This window comes from Argiope bruennichi, chromosome 5 (genome assembly GCF_947563725.1).
Source record: "Argiope bruennichi chromosome 5, qqArgBrue1.1, whole genome shotgun sequence".
Taxonomy (NCBI): Eukaryota; Metazoa; Arthropoda; class Arachnida; order Araneae; family Araneidae; genus Argiope; species Argiope bruennichi.
The window spans coordinates 51,147,805-51,159,961 of record NC_079155.1 but is presented as its reverse complement, the minus strand read 5'-3'; the positions used below and the strand labels follow the sequence as shown (position 1 = coordinate 51,159,961).

The following is a 12,157-nucleotide window of genomic DNA, read 5'->3' as shown; positions in this document are numbered from 1 at the left end:
TGTTTTTCTCAACTGATTGAAAGAAAAATTGGACACAAAACTGCACTTGTAGTCACAAAATTCCATGCCAAACTTAATATATTTAAGTCATTACGTTTTTGAATTATTATGTTAACCTATTTCTGAAAGTACAGATCAGATCGATAGACGGTCAACCCCTTACTGTATTTGATTCAAAATATGACAGTTGTCTATACTATACATGTTAAATCTGTGTACAGAATTTTATCGATACAGCTCTCTTCATTTTGTAATCCTTATAAAAACCGGACATACAGACTTCTTCTGAACAAATTTTAATTAAAATTTTAACAAACATTTGCAAATTTGGTTTGAAGACCGTATACCAAATTTTAGTCCTCTAGTTCAAAGTGCTTTTGAGTTATCTTTGTCACAGACAGACAAACAGAACGGATGGACATTTTCCAAAAAAATGTATTTTCGTTCTCAAGGAGATCTAAAACGTAAAGATTTATCAGAATCTCGAGTTTCAATTTTTAAACGATTACTATACTTTCTCTATACTACGTATACGAGAAAGTAAAAAAGCCTAATTTTAATTAAATATCAGAATTTTCAACATTTCATTTTATCTAAACGTTTTTAGAAACTAACATTGCAAACTTGATTACAATGATCCCATTTTCATTCCATTCGCTCATTAAAATTTTATCCATACTTTATTTTTACATTTCCCTGTTTTGTTTTATTTTATCTTTTAATTCATCACAAATAAAATAAGTTCCAAATTTTAGCTTGGGTTGAAAATATTTAAATTAATATTATTTATAAAATGGATGGATCAACCGCTCGCCGATGACTATTAAATATTAAATGTTATTTTATTCAACACACCACTTCTCGAAATATATAAGAAATTTATTTATTTCGAGACACGGAGTACAAGTAGTTCAACAAAATTATTTGCAGTTCTGCAGACTTGTTTTTACTTCATTATATAACTTGCAAGAAAGTAAATACGTGACGCTATTCCAAATTCTGAACATTTTTCCACGCATCTACATTATTTACGTATCATACTAACGTAATTAATAACCATGGAAAAAATCGACAAAGAAAAAAAATTAAATGCATTTTTATTTTCTTGGATATGAAATATGCAAAGAAAGAGTATTGCTGGACGGGAAATATTAGAATTATGTCTGTCTGCGATAACTCAAAATCCGCTTTGAGCAAACTGGTATGATATACTTACACCGATTTTATAGATTTTTAACTAATTTTATATGAAATATATTGAGAGAAAATCTAGCTGGCTGCATGCCCAAATACAAAGAACCTATAACTAGAAAGTAGGATAGGTATAATTTCTATTCAGAATAGATTTAGTATGTAGATCGTACAGCCGGATAGTACTTCAAAATGAATCAATCAACAGATCAATCGTCTCTCATTTCCTACATTTAAACGCCATAGCACAAAAACTCAACGACTTACATAAGTGAAATTTCATAATAGATCAAGTATCTAAAATGTAGATCCTTATCAACTTTTGGATAAAATCCACTAAAGGGTAACCGTCTATTGGTCTGTACTTTCGCAAGTACTTATATGCCACAATTCAAAAATGTTCAAGAATGTAGATCCTTATCATCTTTTGGATAAAATCCACTAAAGGGTAAACGTCTAATGGTCTGTACTTTCGCAAGTATTTATATGCCACAATTCAAAAATGCAATGACTTAAATAGAGAAAATTTGATTTATGGTTTGTTATTCAAATTGTAGTTCTGAGACAAATTTAAGTTTCAGTCGAAATTTTTCAGTCAATAAAATCGATAATATTTTAAAATTAATTAATCAAGAGATCAAAAATCTGTCAGTCTCTAAATTCCCATGCATGTAAAAGCAATAACTCAAAAGCGCAATGACTTACATTATTGAAATTTGGTACATAGACCAAGTATCTAAAATGTAGATCCTTATCAAATTTTGGATAAAATCCATTAAAGGATAACCGTCTATTTGTTTGCATTTAAATATCACGATTAAAAAACGCAATGATTTAAATAAATAAAATGTGATTATTCAAACTGTATTTAAATTGTTATTCAAACTGTAGTTTCGAGTCAAATTTTCGTTTCAATTGGTTGACAAGAAGTATTTGAAATGCATACTCGGTTTTCTTCGCTATTCTATGAAGCATAAAATTCTCATGTGTGGGACGCTGAAAATAAAAATCTGCGCATTCGTGGCTTTTAGGAATTGCACAATGACCACAATCTTATTCGGTAATAGGAAGGATAATACTTTCTTTTGGTATTAAGCGATTGAGTTTGGGGACTATATTCAGCTGGTTTCAATATGATTTCTGTTTTCCAAGGCTAATATGCCAAGGGAGCGAGACGTCTCATGCATCGAATCCATTTTATGTATTTTGCTCTTGGATTGTCTATAAATACAATCATTCATATAAATTTTAGCCAAGCAAATGAAATTTAGTAAGAAATCGTAACATACAAACTGAAGATTTTTATCAATTTCGATCAAATTCTGCCATTGTGAAAATTTCTTCTCTCTCCGTCTTGTTTGCCTGTGAACACAGTAGATAATTCAAAAGTGTCTCTAAATAAAGGGATAGACGTTTATAGAAATTAAAGAGAGATACGTTTTTAAGAATTAAAATTGAAGGTGGAACAAAGGCAGATTGGTCAAATCTTGGATCAATTCTACTCGTTTATTTCCTGTCGTTCTATATTGTTACGGAACTGGGGTTCTTTTGCGATTTGTTGGTCGATAAAGAAACAAAATCAACTGGCTTCAATAGCAAACAACGACGATTTTTATTAAACACAAAGACGCAGACGACAAATATACAGCCGAGACGAATACAAGCAACACACAGCAGCACATTACAACAAACAGTAGCTCACAAGTAGTAATCGGTAGTAATAAGAACCACAGCACACAAAGCGGCCAAACAGAATTCAGAAGGAGGAGGGAATCTTCACAGCCGCTCTCTACGATCTCTTCAAATATCTGCAATTCTCCACTGTCTTATCGCTTTAGCAACATCCAACTGCCGAATCACTACTACACGACTGGCCACTCCTCACACGACTCGAAGCTGCTTCTACAGTAAACACCAGGACTCGGCAATTCTCTCCAAATCAGCAATCACTTGAGCTCCATTCCACGCTTGCGCTTCGCCGGACTGATTCAACTATTTCCCCTCGACGACTCTATACACGAATCGTTTCACGACTACGACTGCGGCTTGAGATTGCCGACCTTTTATAGTTCCCGGGGGAGGACAGAGAAGGTTCCAGAACAGTCAGGAAAATCGGTTCCAGTGGTCTGTATCACCAAAATTATGGAAAATTCCATTGTTATCTATTTTGTCGCCAAAGTTGCCAAATTGATCGCCAAGTCACCCAATAGTCACCAAGTTTGTCGCCAAGCTCTGGGATCACTGACTCCGCACCCGATCAGCATTCAACAGAGCTGATCATAAAACGGTCTTTCCAGCGATTGAACTAACCGTGCTGGAAAGCAACATTACAGATTTTTAACCCTGCATGAAGACGCGATGATTCAGAAGCTCCATTATATAGTAGGATAAAATTTGGCATATGTTTAAAACACCAGATATATAAAACTTTGATCCAAATTCATTCCATTTACTTCCTATCGTAGTGAGATATAGGGTATAAAATTTAGCGTATGATTTTAGCATCAAAATTTAAATGTGTACCAAAATTTTGGTCAAAATTAATCTCGTTTAATTCTTGTCGGTTTATACACACACACACACACACACACATATATATATATATATATATATATATATATATATATATATATATATATCCTGTATTCGAACGCATTTACTCATCCTATATAGACGAATAAAATTTGGAATAAGTTTTAAATATAAAATATGCATACAATTTTGGACAAAACCGATCTTATTCTCTTCCTTTTGGAGCGAGATAAAGGGTATAAAATTTAGCATGCAATTTTATCAACAAAATTTAGATGTGTACCAAATTAATATCGTTTAGTTCTTGTATTATCTATCTATCTATATATATTGTATATTTGATAATCCTGAAGTAATTCCTCCTATATAGAAAAACTTCTTCAAAATAGAGGGTATGAGATTCAGCATGTGATTTTAATATCAGAATTTAGAAAGTTTTGGACCAAATCCGTCCCTTTTCTTCCTGTCAATATATTTATATCTTTGTATGAGAACGTGATCCTAAAAACGCCCCCTTAAAGAGGAAAAAAATTAGCATACGTTTTAAAAACCAAATATGTTTCCCAAAACAGATCTCTAAGTTTGAAATCTGCATTATCTTTTAAAAATTCAACCTTGTTGGAAAAAACATAGTCGTCGAAAAACGCCCACATGATCTTTCCTGTCATTTTAAATTCATGGATTGAAAAACAAATTCTGAAAGTGTTATTTTGGGTTTTAAAATTGCACTAAAACGATCGATTTCAAAAATGTGTTGAAAAAAATTTATTTAAAAGTCTGACATCGTGGCAATTGATTCTCGAAAAACATTAAATAGTAGTGCAACGGTCATCGAAAAAAGAATTCAAGCTTAATAAGTGAGACAGAATGTTCACTAAAGTTTCATAGTTTATTTCGGAAAATAAAAGGTTTTCATAGTTTATTTTAAAAAGTAAGAGGTTTTCATAGTTTATTTCGTAAAGTAAAAGATTTTTCATAGTTTATTTCGAAAAGTAAGAGATGAAAATTCAACTTCGAATTGAATTTTCAACTCTTACTTTCCGAAATAAACCATTATGATGCCATTTGAAATCATAAAATACACTTTTAAAATTGAAATTTTTTTCCGATCAATTTTAACTACAAAAATAATACTTGTAGCCATTTTTCGGCGACTATGCATTTTTGGACGAAGTTGAATTTTGTTAATATATATTGCACATTTCCAAATTTTTACCAATTAATCATTTCTATAAAATACATTCTTAAATAGAATTCAAACTTCGCTCAAATTTTAAAAAAATGAAAAAAAATTCAAAATTTGCATTTCTTAAAATTTATTGACATCCTAATTAATCTATCATAATATTCAACAACACATTTTATAAGTCTTTATAATACCAATAACTTCATAATTTAAATTTTTCTCAGTAAAAAGGTAAGGTAAAAAACTTTTACTTAAACGCGGAAAACCGGTGCTCCAACTTCTACTCTTACCCCTTTTTGTATCCCTTATTTTGTAATATATCTGGGTGCAGCTCAACAATCTAAAATAATAACATTGCTATTATGTATTTTCTCCATATTTTGATAAGTCCGTGACAATTTTACTGAACAAGAATCACATTATGTCAAGAAAATGATTTACCAATGCAATTATTTTCCTCCATCCATTTTATGAATGCTACGATCTTTGTGTGAATGATTTAAGAGACTCAATACTCATCTTTATGGGTCGTTAGCAGAATTTTGCATGAATATTTAAATCCCCGTAAGCAGTTTTCGCTGTTAAATGTGCATCAATTAACAGTTAAGTGAGCTAAGTACACGATTAGCAAGTCCCGAATGTATTAAAAGCATTTAATCTTAAGAAAGTGCATCAAATACATTTTAGATGCGGCGTAAAGCATGGCTAAATTGTTAAAATGCCTTAAAATCATTGGGGAGGGTATCTCCAACGCAGCATCAAATATGCTTCCACAATATGGTACGTCTTACGCTTTGTAGAAAGTGGAAAAGCGTATTCAACATATAAGATATTCGTGTCTATCAAATCAAGAGAAATAAATGAAAGATGAGAAATTAAAAATTTCAGCAATGTTATTTTTCGTCTGTGTAATCGTTTTATCCTAGTAGTGTAAGTTTTTATCCTAGAAGTAGATATTTATTTCTTTTGATTTAAATCGGTGCAATTTTGCAACTGAAATCTGATTGAATCAGCAGATTGAAGAAGAGAATGGATGATAAAAACATTTCCACAAAGATATATAAAAAGGGGAAGTCAGCCATCTGACTCTCCGACCCGCCATGAAGGCACGTGGATTTAAACCATAAAATTGAATGACCGGACCGTCGCAACAGCAACATTGGCGGGAACTGCAGTTGAGTCGTAAGGGCCATAACCGGCCACGGTACAACCCTTCGCGTAGGAAGTACGTCCCGTCATCAATGGCAGGTGTCAGATCCCCCACCTATTTGTGTACCCTCCAGGGTGGCGAGATCCAACCACCATGCCGGAAGCATCTCATCCTCATTTCGAGGTGCCCCCCCCTAAGTGTTATATAAAAAAGGGAAAAAAGTTTTTTTTCTTATTTATTACCTTTATTATCAAAAGTTTCCACGGGACTTTTTTTCACTTTACTTAGTTTAATTAGAGATATTTTTATTCTCTTGTATATTAAATGTAAGTATTGTTGATCATCAAAAAAAATTCAACTCGAGATTTTTGAAGAATTTTTACTTTTCAGATCTTCCTAAGTGCGAAAAACACATATCTGAAAATTATTTTTATTCTTTCACTCTAAAACTCTTTGAGATTGACAAATGAAATTTGGTATGTGGACTTCACATCAAATTTGTAGATTTTTTATCGAGTTTTTGACGAAATCCATTTACAGAAAACCTATGTGTTTGTCAATCCCAGTGCAAATGAGCACATTAACTACAAAACGAAACAAAATAAATGGACAAATTTTGGTCCATCATTTCAATCTCTAAATCATAGATATTTTTCAAATTTTGAATCGGATGGGATGGCCTTCAGTTGATATGTTATTGTTATATTTTAAACGAATGCAATTTTGTATTTCATCTTATTAAAATAACAGTTCTGTGTCAGAATTGGATTTCAATCGGCCGAAAAGAAAGTCAACCAAATTATGGATTAGAATTTTCTTCTCTATTTTACAAAGCACAAGACGCTCATATATAGAAGTCTGAAAATAAAAATCTGAGCACTCGAGGTATTCATGGCCTTGCCCAAGGTCCTTTTTTGTGCGGGAAGGTGAAGTAGCAACTTTGTTCCGGAGTATATGAGAAAGCTTAGGGAGGCCGCCCCCGCTGGTTTACAGATAAGAGCATCTATATGATAACATATATTTAGACATACATTTAGTGCACATTGTATGATCGATTTATTGGCGCTTCTTCTCTTTTTTAAACTACTGATTTCACTTTCAAAATACATTTTTCTGATTTAATAGTTTTCTAATGCATTGCAAGGAAATAAACTTCAGATTTTATTATATCTCTAGCCGTGTTTGGTAATGAAACTGTATAGCCAGGAATATTGGTTGCATTAAATCTCAATTAAATCTTTTATGTATTATTTGATGCTCGTGATTACTGTGTACGATTATTTTGATTACCATCTACCTATACATTTAGGCATTTAATAAATTTAGACTGACATTGAAGCCGAGTTACTTTAATACTTTCACTCCTATCCGGTTTATTGTGTGTATGAATCTATCTAATGAAGTCTTATGGCATCTTAATGCCATTAAAAATTGAAATGTCTAAGTAAACTTTTACAAATTTTTCTTTTACTTTTTCATTTGCAGTGGCGTAATTTCACTTTCTGGTTCCTCATTAAACTGCGCAAATAATGAGTAGAATCCGTACTTCCTTAGCTTCCAACAATGGAAGAAAATCATGCGTTTAAGTATTTGATGATGCAATAAAAACGGTTTAAATATCAGAACAACAATATATATATATATATATATATATATATATATATATATATATATATATATATATATATATATATTAAATTGCTAACATTTCAGAAAAATTTTCGTAATAAATAAACTGATTTTATTAGATAGACATTTTTTTAAATCTTAAAATGGTGTAAAAATCATTTTTGTGCACTAATATTTTCGGAAATTATCACGGAAAACGTTTCAAATCTAGCTTTTATTTAATTAAAATTTCAAAACAAATTAAATTTCCACCCTCCAAAATATATCTATGTCAGTTTGGATTGCTCTAGGTCAAACGATCTGTCCTGAATCTCTAGTGTATATGCATTTGCCTTAAATGTTATTTTTCTGAAACTATATTTAATTATTTTAAATTAGCCGTCTTCAGCAACCAACTGATTTGCCAGAAAATTTATTGTGTTTCTTAAGCATTGATTGATGTTCAAGATTCCTCCAAGAAAATTTTTCGATTCTGGCAGATATTTAAAATGTGTTATTTTAATGGTCTTACAATTTGTCTATTCATTACGAATTTGAACCATTTTAATGGGCTCCGATCCTGCATCATCACAGTACTATTTAAATCGTAAGTTTTCGTTTCATCTATCTTCTAAATTTCGTGACACTGTAACTTTACTCTCTTATGCTTTATTTCAATCACATATATAATAAACAGATTCAACACTGGAAAAAAAGCAACGTATAAATATTACGAAACAAAGAAAACGATCTGAATTTCCGTTCAAAAATGAAATCAATTGTTAAAAATTCCGCAATTTTTTTAATTGCAGAAATTCTAGAAATATTTCCACGGCAATTAATTTGCTGTCTTTAAAAAGACAATTTTTTAAAATTTTAAAATGGTGTAAAAATTAGACGTGCATTAATATTTTTGGGTCTTATTGCGGAAGAAATCCAAAATTTCATTTAATTTTTGATTGATTAATTAAATGCCTTTAAAAGTAGTACCGAAACATATGTTACAAACCTTCTAAAGTAGATTTATATCTCTAAATCTAATGGTTTGTCTTGCATAGAGCCAACGCGCACACATTCTCTTTTATTATTCCTTGAAATTGTAATTTACCGACAACAAAATTATTTTGGATCCCATTTGAAATTTCTGATCACATTGTTTATGAACCAAGATATTATCTTGATCAAGAATTGAAGGCTAAACGTTGAAACAAACATTTGGTAACAAACATTGCCCGTCTTTTTGATAAATCCTTCAAATATCTATAAATTATCAAGATGTAAGCAATCCTTGACAAAAAGGTGAAAAGGCTGTTGCCAAAGCATTTTGACACAATTTCTTTTACAAGATATTCATTTAGCACTCATTGAGGTTCAAAAAATGGATACGGAGTTCTTTTTGTTTAAGACTTTTTTTTATTCAATAACAATGAAGCAACTGAATAATGAAGCAACTAAATTTAGTTATTTTTTAAAATTTATTAAAAAAATTGTTTTTTTTTTCCTTTTAATTAGTATTTTCTTACGATAAGGTTATTTAGCCACCAAATCGTGAATTAACAGAAGGATTTTCGAGAACAATACGAAAAGTCAAGAAACTGTCGATAAATCTATGCTTACTTTTAAAGACTCGTTAGAAGATTTTCTATACGAATCAAGAAAAAGAAATTCCATGGTTATTTTTCCAAAGTGCAATTGAAAAATTATGTACTTGTATTAGCAAAAATAATTTTACAAACTGATTAACTCTCTCCTAATCTCATGACTCGTCAAAAAAATTATAAAAAAAAATGTCCATACTCACGTCCACTCTGACGCCTGGAAGAGGCAAGAATTGTCCCGGAGGCCAGTCGTTGGGCACGTATCTGTAGAATTCAACATCGTTCCTGTACCACTTGATGGAATACAGCCTGTCGTTCTCGAGCTCGTAGATGCAGGACAGCTCCACGGACTCCCCATGATTGACCGCGCTTGGAACGTCCAGCATTACCATGCGCAGGCAAAACGCCACATCAGCTGAAAAGAAAAAAAAATTTAATTAATTTTCTATGCAAAATATTTTACAACTTTGAAATGACATCCCAGAAGTTATCATGCTATTAAAATAACCAATAGGCAATGTAGGCAGTCCTATTTGATTCCTGGAATTTTCATACCCACCTCACATTCAGTAAGGAGGGTCGGAATTCCTCAGATTAGTACTTTTAAAGATTAGCTGGATTAGAAATGAAAAAAATTATATAATTTACTGCTATGAAGGATCTTTCCTCGTTCTTTTGAGTTTAAGTAACATGATTTAACAAAAATTCTGGAAATATAATGATAAAGCAATTTCCATAGGTATCAAAGATATTCATTTCGAACTAGTTTTGCAAACATTTTAATCAATATATTATTTGAAAATCCTGTTAAAAAACTTAATAAAAATTTATAAATGTATTATTATTTTCTATGCAGCCCTCTTCTGATATGTGATTATCCCTAAAATGCAGTATGAAAGTCTTGTTTAAGCACCAATATTTAAACATGGAAAGGTAGTTTAAGTCAATAAATTTTCTTTTAATATATCTGCAAATTTTGTAAATGGAGCATGAAATTTTATGTGTGCATAGATGTATATCAGAGAAAAATTTTATTAGCTAACACTTTTACAATATGAGACTCACATAAAAATTCAATTTTTAGCTGTTTATTATCACTTTCCACAAAAACCAAAGTGTACCTTATTAAAGAATGTTTATGATTGAAAGTATAAATAAGAGAAAAATATTTCAAGCAATAAACAATTGTTCCTTTTTTTAGACACCTGTATATGGCTTGCGAATATATCAGCATATATTAATACAGGGAACATGAACATATTGATAAGCAGCGTTTAAGAGCGCAGGAGCTACCTTGATGCCGGCCCTGTTGATGAAAATCTAAATGTCAGTTTTTATTTTAAAGATGCTGCTGATAATACAGATTGCTTAATTATAATTTGTAGACAAATTTATTTATTTGCATTTATTAATATCACACTGATATCAATTGATATATAGAGATTGATATTAATCTGTAGATCTCAGCGAACTAATTTTAAGCTGTAAGCAAAAGGTTTCTAGTTTACCCCCCCCCCTCAGCTAAAGAAATTCTTTGAAGATAGATATTCATTATATATAAATAAAATTAATACGCCACTTTCCCTGTTCCCAAGAAATTCAACTTATTGAACAGATTTTCTTCGTATTTTTCATCTAAATGCTGTGGAGCAAAATTAAGGTTTTAATAAAGTTTTCATAATAATTTATTAATAAAAAACATTTTTTTTTTCCTTTGTGCATGCGCAATACTTAGCCAGCTAACAATAAAAGGAATTTAGAATAATCCAAAACATGGGAAAGGGAGATATTTAAATAAGATTTTTTTTTCTACTATTGACACTGAAATGTTTCTTAAAAATTATTTTGAGGTTTTCTGTCATTTAAAGATAGATTTAAAACTTAACAATTTGTTTTTCATGGTGGATGGAGATTGAAGTTGACGGTTGAAATTGATCTCTTTCAGAATCCTTGTTATAAATAGTATATACTTAAGTTGCTACTTACAATTTATAATTAAACTCCATATTATTTTTTAAAAACAATTTATGGAAAAAAATTGCTTTCTGTGATTTTTAAAAATCGTTTGGTACAATTTGCAATTTTTTTTTTTTGGAAAAATTCTTCGGGCAGACGATATTTTTTTGTGATTTTATTGATCACTAGCCGCCTTTGGCGACCAGCCGGTTCGCCAATCTTAATGTACGTTAAAATTTTAATAATTAAATATTTTATGCAATTTCTACTTTAATAGCTTCTTCATCAAAATATTTTAAAACTTCAAATTTTGATTATCATATAATTCATTCATAATATTATAAAGGCCTTCAGTCATAACGTAATATGTATCTCTCTCATTTTCTGTTAGCACCCGTAGAATTTATGCTTTAAATTAAAGTGGAAAGAATTTATCTTCAATTAATATAATAATATTTTTTACTGAAACAAAGCATTTTTTTATAATCTGATTACTGAAAATAGAGTCACTCAGCGTTTAAACCTTATGGGCACTAAAGAATATTTTTTTAAATTTATGTAATATCTCAAGAGTTGGTCAACAAAATTTTCTTAGATTCATTATGAGCAGATCGATTCATTAACAATGTTTAAATTTAAATGCATCAAACACTAAGAAAATAAAACGAATCGTTTAAAATAAACGGTTGAAAACAGGTTTTAAAAAAACTACTTAAAAAACGTTGTACTTAAAACTATAAGCATATACATGTTGTCATGGCAACAATCAGAACAGAATGCGCATGCGTGAATTTTCTTCGCCGGTTACGTAACGCAAATACGTGATTTTTTCTACGCCAGTTGGGGTAACGCTATGCGGATTAGAAATTTTTAATTTCCTTTATTCTGTTTTATTTTAATTCAAAAGTACTTCAGAATGAATCTGAAAGATTGATT

At 30.6% G+C, this 12,157-nt stretch overlaps 1 protein-coding gene across 2 annotated transcripts in view; it reads right to left on the bottom strand.

Moving 5' to 3' along the window:
• The window catches only part of LOC129968823 (cell adhesion molecule 1-like), a 164,943-nt gene that overhangs the window by 60,084 nt on the left and 92,702 nt on the right, over positions 1-12,157 (bottom strand). For both annotated transcript variants that reach the window (XM_056083093.1, XM_056083094.1), the window contains exon 2: positions 9,469-9,680. In XM_056083093.1, coding sequence (XP_055939068.1) covers positions 9,469-9,680 — 212 coding nt within the window. The remainder of the gene's footprint in view (positions 1-9,468; positions 9,681-12,157) is intronic.